Raw genomic sequence first — 21,874 nt, 5'->3', positions numbered from 1 at the left:
ATTCATGGGTCCTTGGTAGCTGGTGCCCTTTCTAAAGGTGGAGGTCTGACCTCTGAGTAGGCAAGTCCTCTGACAATCCTTTGAACCTCTTGCCCAAGGAAGAAGGGTGGCCAAAGGGAGACTCTGAGTTGTAGGGCTCCCCCTTGCTGAGCTTCAAGAGCAGTTTATAATAAAGCAGGTAATTTTATGCAAGTTAAAAAGTCAAATTAGAGATAATTTTCTTTCCTCAACTAGAACTGATAGAAAAATTCAGCAGTTATTCCTAGAGAAGCAACAGTCCCCTCTCAAAGAACAACCATAATGTTGCATCTAAACAAGAGGAAATTACATTGTTTTCAAGTATTTCGAAGTCCACAACCATCTATTCACCAGTTACAATAATGTTAATAATGTTTTGTAGGAACACTGTACCCTTCTTATAAGCATTAGCTTTGATTTCATACTTTCTTTCAAAATTCCTGAGATACCTGAAAAGCAGACATCCTGATTTTGAGATTGTAATGGGGGGAAAGTGAGATGAGTTGCATAATTCTTCTAAAGTCTCAAGGTCACATGTTGGCAAAGTTGGTGATAATACTCATAACCAATTTACATTTCCTTACTTTCAGAAGACCTCCTTTTTTCTCCATCTTGATATACTTCTCTGGGGGTGGCGGGGTCTTTCTGGCTCAGTGAGACCAAAGCTAAGCTCTACAAATAAACCATTTTGAAACTCAGATGTTGTATTTTTGCTCTTCTTCTTCTAATAAGTAAGAATCTTACTTTTGGACCAGTGGAATCTTGCCATTAATAAAGGGAAAAACAAACAGTTTTAAGCACTAAATGAGCCAATACAAAAGAATATTACTTTCTGGAAGCATTGTTATTAAATAATGCTGCAGTAGCAAAATGGAAAAAAAAGCCCAAAATCAAGAAAAGAATTACAATGTTACGCTCTTGGACTGAGAGTGTGCCTAATTTTACAAATTACACTTTTTTTTGGACTGGTTTCATTTCTAGATACTACTTCAACCATCAGCTCAAGCCAAAGTGGTTTGATGGTCCAGCTTCACACAGAAAGATTCAAAGAAGGGATAAAATCAGAAAGATTCCACACCAAATGGTCATGAGTTACCCCATGCGACGCAAACATTAATCAAAGTGACAAACAAGTGAAAAGATGTTTTAAATGTAACTTAAAGCCCAGGCCTACCTGAATCATATGCAAAGTCTCTGGGTTCCTGTTTAATCATCAGAGGAGGAGGGAAGCTTTGGCTGGCCGCACCGCCAACCATGGTGTTGTGTTCGTACACTGGGTCGTGGTACTCCTGCTTAAAGCCTTGAGGTGGGAAGGGGATGTTTGGCTCAGACATCTGCCGTTGGTACATAGGACGGCCTTCCCTTGGCATTGTCGGCAGAGGAGGAAAAGAATTACAGGGTTCAGAAAGCTGGCGGCGAAATCTGGGAAACAGGAGAGCATGTTTTAAGTAAAAAAGTTAACAAGGAATACTCCTTAAAATACGGCTACAATTTTCAACTGTTTTGTTAATGAGCATGATACCAACTGACCTGAAGGGCAAATCTTTTTTTTTTTTTTTTAAGATTATTTATTTATTTATTTTTTAATTTTTGCTGGAGGTGGGGGTGGAGAGAGAAAATGAACTGGGGGTACGGGCAGAGGGAGAAGCAGACTCCCCACTGAGCAGGGAGCCCAATGCGGGCTCGATCCCAGGACCCTGGGATCATGACCTGAGCCGAAGGCAGACGCTTAACCGACTGAGCCACCCAGGAGCCCCTGAAGAGCAAATCTTTAATAAGGACTGGATTTCTCCTTCCTGGGTCAGTAGCACCCTGTTTTTTAATCACAATAGGACTTGTGTTCTTTGATAAACTGTCCCTTGCAGCACCATTTTGGTACACCACAGTGAGTTAAAGGTGTGATTTGAGTAGGGATAGGAGAGCAGTGTATTATTTTGTGAAAACACACCCCCTAACAAGCTAAAATGCCCAATTCTAAACAAATTGGATTATTTACCAAATTTTCAAATTAAGAGAGTCTCAAGTAATTATAGACAAGAAAAAACAAACCAGGAAAAACAGAATCTGATTCCAAAGTACATCCCCTGTCTCTTAATTGTTACCAAATTAATCAACAAACACCAAAAAATCAACCAGGTAACCTACTTAACTGGTTTCCTTCCCTTACCATCAGTTACTGAGGAAGCAAGAGAGGAATGACCCTCCTCTCAAATGGACAGGACTCTTAAATCTTCAACAATGTTGTAAATAACATTGTATTCTGGTGAGAAATAAAACGGGAAAATATTACAGAGACTAAAACCCAGGCTGGTTTTTAAAAGACCACCTCTCTACCGTCAAACTGCAGTACAGGACACATCAGCTTCCGATAGCTTCAAACAAAATATCAAATTGATACAAATGAGCATCAAATATACAGATGGAAAGAAGATGTATGAGTGGAGTAGATTTGGGACAGGTTGTGCTGTGGGGTCATGAGGAAGTTCTGAGGCCTCAGGAGAAGGCTGACAGCAAGTCCCTCTCTTCCTTCCTTCTCGGTTATGCTGTGTAATGATTGGCTAATCACATAATCGCTCGGTTCTGTGTTTCTCATCTATAATATCATTGACCCACCACAAAGATGTGGATTAATTAAAGAGTCAAAAGTACTCTAAAATGCCCCAAGAGTGCTTAAAAATAACCTACCCCACATTTCTATGAGCAAATATAAACCTATTAACCGACCAGCTCCCCCCCCGCCGCCAACACTAAAAGCATTCCTGAGACTTTAATTTGGAAAGTTAACATTTAATTTTGGTAACAGTTGGTAAATGAAAATAAGGTAAAAGCTAAAGAACGGCAAAGCAAATCACTTTAGCATTTCCACAAACACTCCCTCTCTATCCCGCCGTGATTTAACTCTAAGTTTACTGACTGCCATAGAAAGCACTGAAGTTCCACCTACACCTGCAGTAAATAAACTTAGAAACTCCGATATTGCCAAACACGCTGACTGGCACTGCATTCATTTCCCTTCTCTTGCTTATTTCATTAGCCAAAAAAAGAAACAGAAATTATCATTAAGAACTGTCAAGGAGTGAATCAGAAAATTGTAACTTGAAGTTAAAATAAGAAACCAGCTCACTTGTGAAAGCCTTAAAAGGAAGTTAATAATACTTAGACTAAAAGCTTTGTAAGGAATCAAACCATTTGTTTTTACGAGTTGACCCGATTCTCATTGGTACCTCCTGAGGACCACATATCTATTCAACATGCAGCCTTCACAGGAAGCTACAAGTGTCTCGTGCCATTCTTAGGAGGCACTGGGCAATGATAAAGGTAAAGTGACTCAAGTGGCTTCTGGAAGAGAGTTAATGCGTAAGGAGAGCACGCTGATGCTTCTTGGATACAGAAAAACAGTGTATAAGTGGTGGGAAACACTGAGAAAGAGAGACAGGGCTCCTGCACAGTGGGTTCAGGGACAAGTGCCAAAGGGCTGGCCCAAGGAACAGAATGAGCCTGAGGAAAGGAAGCAGGGTGCAGCCCAGTTGGCCATAAAGCATTCCCAGAGTGAGGTGGGGTGCCCAGGATGGAGGGGGCTATTTGGAGAAAGGATCTGTTCCCGGAGCAAATTTTGCCATTTATAAGGGAGGGACTGTCATTGGTTGGCTAGAACCCTCCAAGAAATCCTCCTCAGAAACATACGGCTTCCGAGATTTTCCTGGGATTGGCCAGCTGGTACTGTCCTCACAACTCAGTGGGGGGCAGTGGGAAAAGACCCCGAGCTTCCCTCTTCTAGTTCCGGGCCGGCTGTTCTCAGTCTCAAATATTTGACTTCAAGTAGAGAAACTAAAATGGATTTGGCTAAAGCCTCTCACGTTAGGTCACCGAAACCCAGGCATTCTGCTTGTTCAGCAGTCACCTTCCCAAACTGCTCCACACAAATGGCCGACGACACAAGCTTGCAAGTGGGAGAGCCTCACGAAAGGGGGACTTGGGGAAGTCACCGCAAGTGGACAAAAGAGGACTTGCTTTTCTTGTTTGTACTCTTCCTCCCTTTCAGTCCTGCACAATGTGCATCTGTTTAATGGCCCACCCTGCAATAAGATTTCTTTCATCGGTATTTACAAAACTGTTTACACAGATGCACATACCGTCATGCTCTGACAAGGTCTCCAGTCTACGGAGTGAGAAGGGAAAGATCATAGGAGGCATTTCATAACCAAAGCACAAAAGGACTCAGTGATGGAAACAAAGGTGGCAAAGATACGGCTTAGTTGCACATTGTAAAGACTGCCTTAATCTTATCCATCATACCAAAAGAGAGTTAGCTGAATTTGAGATTGAGTCACATTAAGTAACCTATAAAAAGCAGATCTGAGTCCTCCCGTATTTTCAGAAAGTTGCCAGTGACACATCTTCTGGTTTCCTCTGCTGATCCAGAGGATTCCTTCGGCTGAGTTATTTTTATAATGGTGTGTCAGAGCCAGTTTGCACTGGCTTATTGTTATATTTTCAGAAATACGGCGAGCCAATTGTTAAACACAGGATTATTAAGAATTAAATGACGTCAATTTATAACTTTCTAAATATTATATTAAAAACAAAGGCGATAGGTACTCAAAACTCATCCCTTGCAAATTATTTTACTACGTGTTACTACTGATTATGTTCCAGAGCTTACGTCCATTTTATCTGTATGGTAGAAATACTAAATAAAGCTGCGTTGCTACTACACATCTCTTTCTGACTCCACCTCTGGAGCTGTCAGAATGATAGCTCCGAGTCGGAATATTTACATCACAGACGTATCAAATGCCACAGATGACATCTTTGGGCTTTTCTCCCATCAATCCCACCGTTAAACCCTTCCCAGCACACCATTGGCTCCATATAATTACAAGGCAGAAAGGAAAGGAAGGATGCTGTATACAATCAACCTGTGTTTTAAGCTGTATTATTAAAAGTGCTAAAGGTACTCCAATATTTTATTTAGATATGAATTCATCTCTAGGAGTCCAGAATTATCCACCACAGCATACTCCCTAGCTCCATGTTCTGGCTCTTGCCTTCCTTCTTTCTAAGGAATAATAATTCAGTCTCAATCTCTTAACTTTATATTCTCAGTGTCCAGGGTCATGCATCTACCGCCATTAAATATTCATCACTTGGAAAGGATGGAAAATAGTTTTAATCAAATAAGTTCTATTCTGCAAAACTATGTACAGCTAAACCATTCAATCTAAGGTAAAGAACCTAATTCCATAAGCCACCTACTAAAATTAGTCTCCTAACTTTATAGAACAAGTACACACATATGCTCATAAAAATGGGATGATCTGATTTAAAGTTTAAGTGAGGCAATTTAATTCAGGCAAAGCGAAAGGGAAATGTTCAAATGTCGGTATATAGATTAATTTTCCACTTTAGCAACCAATTTAAATGTTTATAAAAGGAATGTTTATAAATGACCTTCTCCACAAATTATTTATAACTATAGATAGGGCAAGCTCTTTCTAAAAATATTTTGCAAAGATGTGCAAAATTAATACGCTCACCTTAAATCTACCATAGGTCTTAGGAATTAGTAATAGAAATTTCTTCCAAGATGCTAAAAACATTAAAAAATATATAGTACTTGCAGTTTACCTGTGGTCCATGGGGTAGCTGCTGTCTTGTATGGGCTGCGAAGGAGGGAGGTGAGCTGGGAAGGCGCGGTCAGGCTTCGGAGTGTGAGTGGAGTTTGGAGATGCATGATGTAGTGGGGATACTGGGGTGCTGGACGGTGTTGGGGGGTTGGAGGGCCTCATTCCCACTTGTGGCTTCTGATCATAGGCACTACCCGAGGAACAAAAGAGAAGAGAACATCTGTTTCTTTGGAACGATTAAACAATTTTTCTTCCAACCCAAGAAAAGCAAAAAATATTCTAGGCTCAAGTCATAAGGAAGTGAGAATTTTATAAGTATTGGTTTTTTATAATCCTAAAACATGTAATCTGCAGAATCACCCACCACTTACACAGAAAATAGGATAATTAATACATAACTCGGTATTAGCATAAATATAAAACACATGTTTTAATACCTACACAAACAACTTAGTATACGGAAAAATCACTGTCTATGAGAGCACTGGAACTATGGAAATAATTATTGATGTATCTATTCTTGATATGTTTCCTTGAGCAAGTTGGATAGATCTTTTCTGAATCATTAAATATTTCTGATACTATCATTGTTCCATATTATGTAAGATTTTAGAACAAGACACTAACCTCAATTTCATAAGATGGAGACCATTCCTGGCTTGCCTTTATTTATGATAAAAAAATTTTTTTTTTTTTATTTATTTGACAGAGAGAGACACAGCGAGAGAGGGAACACAAGCAGGGGGAGTGGCAGAGGGAGAAGCAGGCTTCCCGCGGAGCAGGGAGCCCGACGTGGGGCTCGATCCCAGGACCCCGGGACCAAGACCTGAGCCGAAGGCAGGCGCCCAACGACTGAGCCACCCAGGCGCCCCTATGATAAAAATTTTAAGAAGGCAATCCTTTCACCTTATTTTCATTTTTTAATATAAAATAAATGATGCCTGGCATTAACTTCCTCACATGGGATAATAAAGAGTAATGAGGCAAATTAAAATGTCTCTGACATAGTTAAACTTTCTTGGAGTATAAGAATAGGTACAAGGGCGCCTGGGTGGCTCAGTTGTTAAGCGTCTGCCTTCAGCTCAGGTCATGCCTGGGATCCAGCCCCGCATTGGGCTCCCTGCTCAGTGGGGAGTCTGCTTCTCCCTCTCCCACTCCTCCTGCTTGTGTTCCCTCTCTCACTGTGTCTCTCTCTGTCAAATAAATAAAATCTTAAAAAAAAAAAAAAGGTTCAAAATGAGGTTCTTAAAAAGAAAATCCTATTGTCATAGTCTAACTTTTAAACAGAATTACCAAGGAATAAAATGAGTAAGCTTGTTTTTATATACACTACGGATTTAAGTTGCTTTCCTTTGTTGCATTTCCTCTTGGGAATATGATTTAACTAATTTTTATAATCTAAAAAATATTTTACTAAGAATAAATTTTACTTAAATTTCTGAATAAGAAAGGTATTTCTAGGTTAAAATAATACATCTTTTAAAATAAAAAGTGATTATCAATACATAGTTTTTCCTTTTTAAAAAAGAAACATTCTTTTTGGATTAACTTCTGAAATAATTTATTCAGTTGCTACATCTATACCACAGAATTACATCCAAGCGCAAAAATACTTCACAGAAGTGTAGAGAAGTCAACTGTTGGCTTTAAAGCAAAGTCAAGAGAACTCATATTATGTTTGGTTCTACCTCTTTCCTTTACCAATATTTTTGAATGAGAAACCCCTTCTTCTACAAAATAGTTTGCCTGTCTTATTCCCATGTAAAAAGAAAAAAATGATCTATCTTCTGCCCTAGGACACTACTTTTTTTTTTCTCCATGAAATACTGTATTGAGTTATATTGTTCATATAGAAATGGAAGTACTAGACTGTGGAAATTATTGGTCCCCAAGAAGGACCTCAAAATATTCAGGTGATTTGTCTACTATTAATTTATGAATGTCAGATAGGTCATACAAAGCAGGAGCAATTTCATAGTCACACTTCTGATCAATGCTGAGATGCAATGACAATTATTTATCTATCTGGTTTATTAACTTGAAATTTTTCAGTATGTTAAATAATTATTCTGTGAATATACAGTACTCTTAAAGAGAAAATGCAAAATTTAAAAACACTATAAATAAAACTCAGATTGATCATTATGATTTTAACTGAATTCAGTGTGCTTTAATGGCTTCTACAAGAGATCTTTTTAAATAAAAGCTTTGCAGTTTCAAGTGAGCTGGCTCATAATTTCAGGCTCTGGTGATCCTCATAGAAAAGCAGATATAAAAGACAAGTTTGCAAGAACAAATAGCAATAAAATATCACAACACTGGTCAGCTGCCATGAGATTGCACAAATCTAAGTTTCTTAAATCTTAGATATCTTGGACATAACATTACATGCTGTAAATAGAATACAGAACACTCTTTTGGATCATAATGTATATGAACTTGAATCTATGTTAACTTCTAAAACTGCAAATATTTGTAATCATTTTTATAAGTTTCCAAATGAGCTCCTTTTAAGGACTAAGTTTCTACTGTAATTGAGAATAATGATACTCAATATACAGAGCCAACTTCTCCTCATGCAATTAGAGGCCAATATGAAAAGTAACAGAATGCAATTTACTGTGAAGGGTTTTTAATGAACATATATGTTATCAAATCTTCTAACAAATGAACAGAGTAATTTTACTGCTCCACCCTTTATTATCATCAAAAGGAACAACTGGCTTTTTAATAGATAATAGCCTGTACTAAGCCTTATAAAATTCTAACTTTATTGCAATTCTCCATGAACGCATCTTATAGATCATCGGCAAAGCCTGTCAGATAACTAATGTACTGCTCAGACCTGCCAAATGTTTCATTTTTTTCTACAGACTCTATCTAAAGTGCATAATGCATCCATTCTAATGAGAACCTTCAATAGCTGTTCATGCCAAGTAAGACCCTCTTTTCAAACACAGGATGCATCACTACAGTAGAAAAGCAACTAACGATTTGGATGAAAATTAATGCTTTAAAATGATTCTAAAAGTGTTTGATCGGATGGTGTATGGTTCTTCAGAGTTCGGCTAAACACATTAGCTAATTAGCCTGTTATGTGCTGAAGATGTAACTCAGATAAAATAGAACTTGAGAATTGATATTGTTCCGGATTTTTTGTTTTAGTCAGAACCACCACCCTCGCTATACACCTGACGGCTTTACCTGACATTATACAGGCACTTCTCTCCATAGCTGAATTTAAAGGGCTGCTCCTGACTGCAGGCAGAGCCGAGTTCTGAACATGGACTGTGGGGTTCCTTCTTGATTTTCAGTGGTAGGCCATGAAAAGCCACTAGAAAACAAACAAACAAAATATCCACACAAATGAAATGTTGTTAGGAATTAAGTCATCGGTTCGACTTCTCTTGGTTAAAATGCCACTAACATTTCATACTGACAAAGAAAAATCACATTTAATGAATTTCATGGAAGAAAAGATTCTAGAGAATCCTTGTATTTTCTGCTTTCACTGCTTAACAAATGCATGCTTGAACTCCCATTACTTAAAGTGAATTGCTTATAATTTGCTCAGCTGCTATTAATAATACTAGAAGCTCAATTTTCAGAAAGTTTTGAAAACATTTCCAAAAAATTTCCAGTGATTAAAGACGAAAAGCCTCAACTGATTATCCAAGAATTAAGTGAGGACTGGAACACAATTTTCAGCATTACTGAAAGGAAAATATCTCAAGCCCATGAAGAGTAATGGTTTCATGGAATGACAACTGGACTATAAGAAAGAAAATCCAAATGCAGGTCCAGTTGTAACTGATGATCATTCGGGCAAAAAACTCAAAATCTTTGAGGCCAATGCTCATCTATAAAATAAAGGTAAAAGTACCTGCCTATCTACTTACCAGTGTTATGAGATAAAATGTGAGAAATATGTGAAAATTATTTGTCAAATGACAATTTTTCTATATCAAATGATGTTTTATCCTTTTTCATGCAACTTAATGGTTATACTTATATTCATTAATGCTTAATATAATACAAACATCATATAAAATATGAAGGCTAGAGGAAATATGTATGTTTGGGAAGAATCAGCTTTAAAACCAATAAATAAATAACGCTATGTATGTTTTTATTCTTTTTCCTATTAGAGATCTTATTAGAAGTTTTAGTATAAATGGAAAATTAGTAAAAAGAAAAAGGGAAGTACACATGAGAATGGATTTTATTTTCATGTACAATATGCACAAATATGACTAATCAAGGGATAAACACAAGAAGAACACACATTCTGGAGATTTATTCTAACTCCTATAAGAACTGGAATTAAAACACAAAATACTGTTCTCTATAAAGGAAGATATGACAAGAGAAACTTCATGATTTATGATGCCATTCAATCTTGATTGTGACATGACAGCATTATAAACTTGTACTAGTTTGAACGTCATATATAATTTAACAGAGTAATTTGATATCAAGAGCTACCAAGCTATAGGCAAATATATGCTATTTGTTTGGATATGCATATAATTTTGACAGAAATGTTCTATGGTACTCAAGAGCCATCTGAAACACTGTAGAATATACATTTGCCAAAGAAATAAACAAATTTCACCTAAATTAGTTGTCTAAGAAAAACTTGATAGTGATAAACTAATTCCACTGGGTGGTCTATTTCAAAATATTTTCTTGATATACTGTGAGTTTAACATACCTACTTAAAGTAGAGAGTAGAGGAACAGAAACAAAGGAGAAATTACATGTGTTTTCATATGACAAGGGTACTCATGCTCTTTAACTTTACCAAGTCAGAAATTTATAATTTATTAACCACTGAGACAGAAGAGATTTAAGAACATGAGGACTTGTTAGGATTCTAATTTGAAAAAACAACAGCTATAAAAAGGCAACTTGGTGACAAATAAGACATCTAAATATGAACTAGATATTAGATATTGAAGAAATTATTGTTCATTTTGTTGGATGTGAATATGGAATGGCAATTACACACACAGAAAAGATTTAAAGTTAGAGATTCATAAAGTATTTACATAAAATAATAAGATGTCTGGGATTTTCTTTAAAATAGTCTAGGAAAAATGATGTATGAGAGAGAAATCAAATTAGAAAAATATTGGTAAATGTTAAAAGCTGATTGATGGGTAGGTGGGAGTTCATTACATTATTCTCTTTCCTTTTAACTAAGTCCCAAATTGCACAATAAAAACTTTTTAAAATGTGAAAAAATCCACAAAGGATTTAAAGTAGTGTAAGAAAATTCTCTGCCTGTGTATACGTGTGTGTGTGTGCTGCTTCTTAGAGTAACAAATATTGTATGATGAAATCACTGACCATACATGTGTTGCTTTCTTAACAAAGAGTTTTCAACTACTTAGTACTTCTTTGAACATATACAGTATAATGTGTATGCCTAAGTTTAGCACTTTGGATTACATATTGGGTTTTACACTTTCCTAAGAAAAAACAGTAGCAACACATCGGAAACTCAATTTGTCATTCATAGTAGCACCAAATTATTATACCTGAGAAATCGGATCTAAGTCGTATGAATAAAAGTAGGTGAGACCTCAGGAACTAATAAAAACACAGTATGATGCAAAGTTTATCATATTTATCAAAATACCAGATTTATCAGAGACTACTATATCCAATAGTAGTATATTTTAAAAGTCTTTGGGACCATGAGGGAGAATAGGGTTAACAAACAGGACACTAAAAGCACTAACCATAAAATAGAATAACCTATAAATTACGCTTCACTGAAATTCAGAATTTCTCTTCATCAAAAACACTATTAAAAGACTACAATGTAAGCCACAGACTTTTTTTTTTGTATAGAAAGCTCTGACAAAAAGCTCATATTCAGCATAGTAAGAATTGCTACAAATTAATAAGACAAAACAAATGACCCAATTTAAAAAGTGGGCAAAAGTCTTGAACAGGCACTTCATAACAGAAGACATAGACATCCAAATGGTAAAACAAACAAATGAACAACAAAAAGCCTATGTAAAAAGGTGGTCAACATCTTTACTGATCAGGAAAATGCAAATAAAACCACATAAGATAATCATTATACACACACTAGGATGGCTAAGCTGCAAAAGATCGACATTACCAAGTTTTGAAGAAGACCTAGAGTCAACAGGAACTTTTATATATGCTGCTGGGAGTATAAATTTGATATCAACACCCTGGCAAACTTTCTGGCAGTATCCACTAAGGCAGCAACATAAATGTACCCCATGATCCAGGAATTTCCATCTTAGGTATATATCCAAGAGAAGGGACTGCATATGTTCACCAAAAGACATGTCTAAGAATATTCATAGCAGCTTTATTCAACATAGCAAAAACTGGAAAAACTCAAATGTTCATTAGCAGGAAAATGGGTAAATAATTCATGGCATAGGGCGCCTGGGTGGCTCAGTTGGTTAAGCGACTGCCTTCGGCTCAGGTCATGATCCTGGAGTCCCAGGATCGAGTCCCACATCAGGCTCCCTGCTCAGCAGGGAGTCTGCTTTTCCCTCTGACCCTCCTCCCTCTCATGCTGTCTCTCATTCTCTCTCTCGCAAATAAATAAAATCTTAAAAAAAATAATAATTCATGGCATATTCACACAATGAAATACTATGCAGGAGTAACAAAGAACAAATTACTGACACACAAAGAAATATAGATGTGAAGTTGAGTAAAAGAAGTCAAGCACAAAAGAGTATGTAGCATTTGAATTTCAAGAACAGACCAAACTGAATGAGAGAAAGAATTCCCTTCCGCTGGTAAATGGGAGTGTTAATTCCTGAGAAAGGACACTAGCAACCTGCTACAGTACTGGGAATATTTTATACCTTGCTCTGAGTGGCACTTCTATGAATGTATACATACGTAAAATTCACCAAACTGTGCAGTTAAAATTTTACATTATCATAAATGCATATCTCAACTAAAAGGCTAAAAATATGAGGGGCATCAAGCAATGCTACACAACTTAAAATATTTGAATATGTCTGGCCTCCTGTTCCAACAGAGACATCTGAGAACGGGTCCTTGGAAGTGTGTTTTATTTTTAATTTCATAGGATAAATGATTCCAGATGAGTCAGGGGAGGAGTGACAAGTCTGGGGTGCCATCACGGATGGTTGTTAGCCTAACAGTAGCCTCCTATCAAAGTGTCTACTGACATTAACTTAAAAGAAAAAGCACGATCCATCCTAATGGAGACACTGTCTGAAGCACTATTTTCAGACTGGCTCCATGAGCTCCCTAACTTGACTTTAGATGAAGAGATGCAAGGATTCCCACAATGCTACTAGAGGCAAGTTGATCCCTAAACTTAAGATGTTCAAATCTGACCCATCATCAGATTTAACCAGGTACTTTTGAAAAACAAAAAACAAACAAACAAAAAAACAGGGATTCCCAGACCTCAGATGTTATAGGTTGAATTATGACCCCTCCAAAATTCATGGTGAAATCCGAACCCCAATACACCTCAGTATGTAACCTTCTTGAGAAGATTAGTTAAGATGAGTCAATAATCCAATATGACTCATGTCCTTATAAAAAGGCATTAGGATATAGAGACCCTCACAGAGGACAATGCCACATGAAGATGAAGGCAGTGATGATGCTATGCTTCTACAAGCCAAGGAATGCCAAAGACTGCCAGCAAACCATCAGAAGCCAGGAGAGATGCGTGGACTAGATTCTCTCTCCGAGCGCTCAGAACCACCCTACCAACACCCTCATCTTATACCTCAAGCCTCCAGAACGGTGAGACAGTAAATGTCTGTTTTTTAAGCCACTCCGTTTCTGATACTTTGTTACGGCAGCCCTAAGCAAACTAATACACCACTTCCAGAAATGACAATTCACTAAGGCTAGGCTATAGATCAGGATTCTGTATCTTACAAAAATTTCTAGGTGATTCTCATAACTGGGCTAACTTCAAATCCACTGTGATGCTTATCCATATCTGGATCCAGTGTGTGCTGCACCGGAATAGATGCAGTACTTGCAAAGACTTTAAAAAAAAAAAAAAAAAAATCTAACAATGTCTTTCTATTCAGTAGATGCCCGCACTTGAGGATTTCCCAGGTTCTCCAAATCCAGAGGTTTCGTGCTCCCCCACTCCTAACATAACTCCACAACATCAATGTGTCTCTAACACGTGCAACGTGTGTGGGCCTCTTAATCATTACGGGCCCTTGGAACTGTGATTTTTTTTTTTTTTCTAATTGTAAGACAAATAAGTAATCCAATAGATTTGAGTTGGCTTGGAATTTTTAATTGCTGTGGGGGGGAAAAAAGAAGCTAACCTGAAGATCTCTAACGTTTCACACAAGAACCACAGGCGGCTTTATTTTCCCCATTTTCACTTCCCTGCTTCCTAGAGATCCTGGATCACAAAAGTGACTTCTCTTATTTATTCTTAAATAAGGATAGTACAGAGACTCCCACCAGAGCGGGCTGAGCCGAGAACGCGCTGGGTATTTCTTCACCGGGCTGAGAGTCTGAGCGTTCTGCTAACAGGCAGTTTTCCAGCTGACTGGCACAGGCAGGAGTGAAAGCAGCACATTCATTTTGTGCAATTTGCTTTACCTTCCCACATGGAGTTGGTGCATGTAAAAGGCTGTTAAGTACTAAATTATTCCTTATCAAATCACCATCATCTGGAGTCATGATCAACACTAATTAAATTACTTTCCCTGAACACGGCTCCAGCCTGCTGCCGAGGCTGCTAGGTACATTTCATTTCGCTTACTGTACGGTCCTCGCTGGGTCTGAAACAGGGAATGACATGCGTCTGAGCTGTTGGTAGTTTTAATTAAAGTGAATCTTTCCTTCTTCCAGTGTGTCAAATCGAGTGAGTTAACGCCTTCATTTACAAAGAAGCAATAGTTCAAATAATATTACTTTGTATCTTTATCCCTGACTTTTTCCCACAGTTTCAGAAAATGTATCTATGAAATCTACAGTCTTCCTCAGGCATTCCTCAGATGCGTTTCCATGCAAACTTCTATGACCCCCAGCTCCTCCGGACAACCAGATCTTTAGGAGGAGAAGCAGAAAGAACACGCAAGAGCTGCATCTTACATTTTTTCTTTGATGGAGGCTTGACCTTTAAAACCACATCTTAAGGCTGACTAATGATGACTGAGTTCTTCTAATGGTTAAATTTAAGAGCTCCAAAATACCAGGACTTTTAAAAGTGCACTTCCAAAATAAACTTAACCACTTCTTAATTTAAAAGTTTACTTGGGGTTATGGTATTCATCATAAAGTACTGGTTAAATTTATAATTGTTTTCATTTTAGAACTATGCACTTCGAGGCATCATCTTGCTTCCTTTTTTTTTTTTTTTCTGTCTACATTCTAGAACAGAGGCAAAAATCTTGTCCTCATTCTACTGGAGCGGAGAAATGCCCTCCACCTTTCCATAGTGCAACAATGCTGATATATAACCATGTCTTTGGTTCAAACTACATTTGAACACCTTAAATTCAGGATGAAGATAATGACTTTAAAAATTCACTCATAGGAGAATAATCTCCTAAACAATCATGACATTGCAACATTTTTGTGCCATTAAATTGAAAACAGACCATGTTTGTTTTAACAGGCTGGTTCATGTTAGTCCGGAGAATAAACAATTTAATCTATACACTGAGTTTCTGTTTATATTTCTCGAATGAAGAGGATGTCGTCTTCTGATACATTTAAGAAAGATAAGATGTTTAACTATAGGTGTGACTTATTGAACTGTGGTTGAATTTAGAATCACAATAGAAAACATTAGCTACAATGCTTTTTAAAAAACCCTCAAGTTCACAAAGTATTACAAAGTTTTCAAAGAATCTTCACCTACTGCATTAATTCGCATCAGTCAAGACAAAAGGACCTTTATTATATCTTCCACTTCTGCAAATTTTTTTCTAAAGGCATAAAAAGGGTAAGCTTAGGGGCGCCTGGGTGGATCAGTTGTTAAGCGTCTGCCTTCAGCTCAGGTCATGATCCCGGGGTCCTGGGATCGAGCCCCACATTGGGCTCCCTGCTCTGCGGGAAGCCTGCTTCTCCCTCTCCCACTCCCCCTGCTTGTGTTCCCTCTGTTGATGTCTCTCTCTGTCAAATAAATAAATAAAATCTTTAAAAAAAAAAAAGGTAAGCTTAATATCTATCCCAAGACCTAGCACTAACTTACAACAGGTTAAGAATAAAGAGCCCTAGACTTCTGGTGACAACTCTTGAATTCTTGAGCGCATCATTCAAATTTATTTTGAATAAGCACAATTATTATTTCCTTCATGTAGAAGCACCACTAGAACCTCCTATCAGATATTTATCCGTTCAGTCTTTCATTAATTCATTTACTATGGCCCAGATACTATGCCAGGTGCTGAGAGGAGACAGAATATAAAGGTATAGAGTAAGGATGAACAGTAAGACACAGTCTTACCTTCAAGAACTCAAAAAAGTCCAATTAGAGCTTTATTTAGTTTTTTAAAGTGTTTTCTCTCATAAAGATACTAGCCAGTCTCCTTTAAGTTTGATTAATTCATGTGTGTGGAATGCATGTTTATACATATATGACATTAATAATATATTCGTGCCACTTGTATCCAAAACACTTCTCAGAGTATTCATTCCTACTTCTGGGCATTCTGCTTTCTTTCAATTTATTACTGTGATCGAAAGCATTTAAAAATTCACACCACTCATATTCCACTAAGGAAAAATGTTGCCATCCAGAATCTAAAGCTTCCCCTAGAGTCTGATAACCAAAATGTCACAAGTGATGGGTCCCCTTCTATATGTGGACAGTGGATATAATTACAGTGATAAGTTGCCTTGACTCTGACCTTTCACTCTGCTTTCCTCGAAATCCTTATCATAAGAGTGAAACAGAGGAGCAATTTCTATGAGTACAAAACAATTACTCTGGGAAGAGAAACCCATCACATTTTTAATTACTTCTTCACTAAAAAGAACTATGTCTTTGAATCAAATCTGTAGCCTTTAAAAAACATTTTCAAATCTGTAGTTCTTAAACAAAAATGACTTAGGAATACAGAGCCTTTCTGAGAGTCTCCTGGAGTTTGATGTTGAGATTTCTGATCTGCTCAAAAATTCTGCTTTAGAATAGTCGACTTTATGTTCCTGAATAGGGGTTGGCAAATTACAGCACATGGATCAAATCTGGCTTCCCACCCGTTGTGGTAAATGAGGTTTTATTGGACCACTGTCCCACCCTTTCACTGAGATAGAGTCTAGGGCTACTCTGACTTACAATGGAGGATTTGACAGAAACCCCACAACCCGCAAAGCCTAAAATATTTACTGTCTGGGGGCACCTGGGTGGCTCAGTCGGTTGAGCATCCGACTTTTGATTTCGGTTCAGGTCAGGATCCCAGGGTCCTGGGATCAAGCCCCATGTCAGGCTCCTGAATCAGCAGGGAGTCTGCTTGAGGATTCTGCCTCTCCTTCTGCCCCTCCACCGCTTGCACACACACACACACACACACACACTCTAATAAATAAATACATCTTTTTTAAAAAATATTTACTGTCTGATTCTTTATAGAAAAAAATGTTTGCTGCCACCTGTTATCTAGATTATGTGAGATTATGGTCTATAATGAAAGGGGAGAAAGAAAACATAAAAGTGAATAGGTAGAATAGTGATACCTGCTACTGATAAGGTTTAGGTAAATTAGCTAATAAAGGCCAATTGATTTTGCTTTATTAACTCTTTGTTTATATTGACTTTCAAAACCAAGTGTGCAGCCTTATGTAGCAAATTTATAGGGGTATACACAAACAAGATGATGAAAAATGACATGATACTTAGCCTCTAAAACAATACAAATTTATGTTCTTTGAGGACTTTTAAGGCATTTATATAAACCATGGTTATGTATAACATATAATTTTTTTACACTTGTCTACAAAATATAACTGAGAAAGTCAAAACAAATCATTTTGTGGACACTAAAGTGCTTGTAAAAAAAAAAATAAAACAAAACTTTCACTTGGCCATAGGAGCAAATTAAAAAACAACAACAACTCTGTAAAAGTGGAAAAAAATAAATGGTATACATAGATTATTTAAGACCAGATACAAGCACGGCATGAAAAATGCATGCAGCCTTTTACACAAATACATGTAGTTGGGAATACACTCACTAGATGAAAAGCATTCACTTTAAGTTAATATCATTTCAATTTCAGGTGATAAATGGATGGCAATGACCTCAATTAGTACTCAGTTAGATTCCAGAAGCAAAGGGGAAGGCCTGTATACAAATAAAGACAATAGAGTCACATGTTCCGTAAATCCATCTTCCAAGACACACAGAAAAACAGAAGGCACTTCTGCTGCATCTGAGCCTCTCAAAGAATCTTTTCCAGTACATTTACCTCTTCCAGGCCCTCCCCGCCCCCACTGTGCACACATACCACTCACACATACACGCACCAACATCCATTACTAAAGGGCCTAATCTCAGATATCAGCAGAGTGCCTTTATGGGGCCATTAAACCATTTCTCTTGTTTACAGTGCCTGAAGAAAGATGTGAATTATGTCTGTGACAAAACAAGCGATAACATTTCTAAACTGCTATCAAAATGCAAACTGAAACACATTTAAGGACAGGGACCCTGATTCGAGTTTTCATGATTTTCCATTATTTGCAGCTTCTGGAAATACATTCAACTATAATATTTCCAAGACAGGAATTCAGACCACAGTGCAGCAAGGTGATATTTATTTTTTCTTAAATAATATTCTTTAAGTGGGATAGTTATTAAAAAAAAAAAAAGATGATATAATGTTTTCAAAGGAATATTACCAGTTGGCCTGGATCCCAAAACTAGTTTGCCCTTTGATGTTATTTTGGCAATATATAAGATGTGGCTTAGTAGTAATCACAAAGGCAAAATAAGGGAAACTCTTACCCTTGTTATGAATCTAAGAGTTTCTGAATTATAGAGGACATTAGGTATGGTCCAGTTTTAGGGACTGAGCTAGGGTTTGTACTCAGAAACCACTGTCCTAAAGAAATCACAAGTAGAAGTCAATTGGGTAAAAAGATTAAAAAAAGAGGAGCTATGTTTATTAGAAGGCAAATGGTCATCAATCTGTCCCTACCTTGCTCCTGGAAGTTAATATGTAGCACCTGCAAGGAAATTCCTGGGCAGGCTGAAAACCAGGACTGAGCTCAGAGAAACCATGAGTTTCTGAGAAGAAGGTCTCAAACTATTTTTTTCCTTTTTTTTTTTTTAATTTAATGATTTTATTTATTTGAAATAGAGAGTGAGAGAGAGAGAGCACAAGCCAGGGGACAGAGGGAGAGGGAGAAGCAGACTCCCTACTGAGCAGGGAGCCAGAACATGGGGCTCGATCCCAGGACGCTGGGATCATGACCTGAGTCTAAGGCAGATGCTTAACCGACTGAGCCACCCAGGCATCCCCAAATTATTTTTTTCCTAATATCAAACTCCTATCCATCTCAGTGACTACATACTCTATTGCAGACATTCCTGAATGAATCCGCCAAGAGTACTTCTGAATAAAAGAGATGCACTTTGACAAACTCCAGGAATGATCCTACACCTCACAGCCCCATCCAGAATCAGGAGTCCACAGACTTGGAAACCGGTCCTGAAGTCAGAAGCCAGGAATCCTCATAATTTACAGAGTAAAGCCTTCTGATGATGTTACAGCCTCACAAGACAGTTATTTCTTAAAAGTATTATGTAAGACTGAATCTTACAGACCTGTACTCTGAAACAAATAATACATTATATGTTTAAAAAAAAAAAAAAGAAGATAGTAAGAAGGGGAAAATGAAGAGGGGGAAATCGGAGGGGGAGATGAACCATGAGAGACTATGGACTCTGAGAAACAAACTGAGGGTTCTAGAGGGGAGAGGAGGTGTGAAGATGGGTTAGCCTGGTGATGGGTATTAAGGAGGGCACGTACTGCATGGAGCACTGGGTGTTATACGCAAACAATGAATCATGGAACACTACATCAAAAACTAATGATGTAATGTATGGTGATTAACATAATAAAATTTTTTTAAAAAATGAAAAAAAAATATCTGCATCCAAGAAAAAAAATACACTTAATAATTCAACTTTCTCTACATTGCCAAGTGCCATTATGCCATCTTAATAGGCAGAAAAGAATGGACAAATGTTCTGGGTTTGGGCCTTTGCTGCTTGGACTCTGAAAAACAAACTGAGGGTTCTAGAGGGGAGGGGGGTGGGGGGATGGGTTAGCTTGGTGATGGGTATTAAAGAGGGCATGTTCTGCATGGAGCACTGGGTGTCATACGCAAACAATGAATCATGGAACACTACATCTAAAACTAATGATGTAATGTATGGTGATTAACATAATAAAAAAAAATAGCACTGATACAGAGATGCAACCAGTTACTCTTACTCATCTGAAGGTCATTTATGTACCAGTCCTGATGATCTAAACCAGAGGTTGCCAATGTTTCCATTTGGCTCATGGAATGGTTTCAAATAATTTCTTGTTGTGATCTTTTTAAAATCACCTTCAAAATCTCTTTCTGTTTTAAAAATCCAAACTTCTGGCTTCTCTAGGAAAAAACACAATGTCCAGCAACACTAAGTCCACCTTCCAGCCTGAAAAGCAGGGCAAGACTTGGCTGAGTATCAGTACCAGTATCAGCTGCTCCTTCTGCGTTTTCTTATTTGCTGCAGTCTAGAAGAAGGGGCAAGCCAGTTAACCTCTCTTTCACTTTCTTCACTTATTAAAAAAAAAAAAAAAAAAAAGGAGCTACTAATAATACCTGCCCCATGGAGTTGCTGATGTGATTAAATGAGACACTGTATAAAGTATAACAGGAAATGGGGCGCCTGGGTGGCTCAGTCGGTTAAGCGACTGCCTTCGGCTCAGGTCATGATCCTGGAGTCCTGGGATCGAGTCCCGCATCGGGCTCCCTGCTCGGCGGGAGTCTGCTTCTCCCTCTGACCCTCCCCCCTCTCATGCTCTTTCTATCTCATTCTCCCTCTCAAATAAATAAATAAAAATTAAAAAAAAAAAGTATAACAGGAAGTACTCAATATTATGAGCGCTCGGTGCTGCCACCACTCAAACCCATAACATCGAGAAGAGAGCACACAGATCAGTCAGAAACAAATGAACAGAGCGGTTAAGGGTGTGGAGGCTGAATCTTGGCTTTGTTACGGACATGCCGAATGACTTCTGGTAAACTGAGTAACTGCTTATGTGATTCAGTTTCTCCCTATGTAATATGAGACCTTCCTCTTGGGGTTGGTGTCAGAATTACGTGAAGTAACGCGCATGAGAACTTAGAACAGTCCCTGGAACATGGCAAATACTCAGTAAATGTTACATACTATCACTATGAGTTCAACCACTTCCTTTCCCCGAGGCTAAAGCAAGACTGGAGGAAGTAGAGTGACACTGAAGGAACATGACTTCCAGCCCTCAGACTATTATTTCCCTACTTTCTTCTACGTCGCCCTGTTCCCACTTTTATTTTGTGCCCATCAATTACACACCAAGAGCAAAACAATTATACATGGAGAAGAATCTGTGAGGAAGAGGTGATTAGACAGAAGGAAAAAGCAAACAGGGTGGCCTCGCAGAAGGAGCACTGGATTAGGAATCAAATACAGTTGACCCTTGAACAACACAGGTTTGAATGGTGCAGGTCCACTTACACGTGGATTTTTTGATCAATACAGGACAGAAGTGTAAAGGTGTTTTCTCTTATAATTTCCTTAATAATGTTAATAATCCTTTTCTCTAGCTTTATTGTAAGAAGATAGTATATAATACATAAAACAGAGAAAATATGTGTTGGGACACCTGGATGGCTCAGTCGGTTAAGCATCCGTCTTCAGCTCAGGTCATGATTCCAGGGTCCTGGGATCAAGCCCCGCATCGGGCTCCCTGCTCAGTGGGGGAGCCTGCTTCTCCCTCTCCCTCTGCTGCTCCCCCTGCTTGTACTCTCTTGCTATCTCTCCCTCTCTTTCCATCTCTCTTTGACAAATAAATAAAATCTTAAAAAAAAAAGAAGAAAGGGGCGCCTGGGTGGCTCAGTCGTTTGAGCGACTGCCTTCGGCTCAGGTCATGATCGCGGAGTCCCGGGATCGAGTCCCGCATCGGGCTCCCTGCTCGGCGGGGAGTCTGCTTCTCCCTCT

The 21,874-nt window shown here is 38.0% G+C and overlaps 1 protein-coding gene across 5 annotated transcripts in view; it reads right to left on the bottom strand.

The window, feature by feature from the left end:
- Positions 1-21,874, bottom strand: part of ETV1 (ETS variant transcription factor 1) — a 97,121-nt gene that overhangs the window by 36,393 nt on the left and 38,854 nt on the right. For all 5 annotated transcript variants that reach the window (XM_081800466.1, XM_081800467.1, XM_081800470.1 and 2 more), the window contains 3 exons: positions 8,850-8,979; positions 5,647-5,835; positions 1,193-1,440 (listed from right to left, as the gene is read on the bottom strand). In XM_081800466.1, coding sequence (XP_081656592.1) covers positions 1,193-1,440; positions 5,647-5,835; positions 8,850-8,979 — 567 coding nt within the window. The remainder of the gene's footprint in view (positions 1-1,192; positions 1,441-5,646; positions 5,836-8,849; positions 8,980-21,874) is intronic.

The sequence above is a fragment of the Leptonychotes weddellii genome, chromosome 12, assembly GCF_054177405.1.
Source record: "Leptonychotes weddellii isolate Sample4059 chromosome 12, ASM5417740v2, whole genome shotgun sequence".
NCBI classification, from domain to species: domain Eukaryota; kingdom Metazoa; phylum Chordata; class Mammalia; order Carnivora; family Phocidae; genus Leptonychotes; species Leptonychotes weddellii.
The sequence above is the reverse complement of the archived record's forward strand: the minus strand, read 5'-3'. Positions and strand labels throughout refer to the sequence as shown.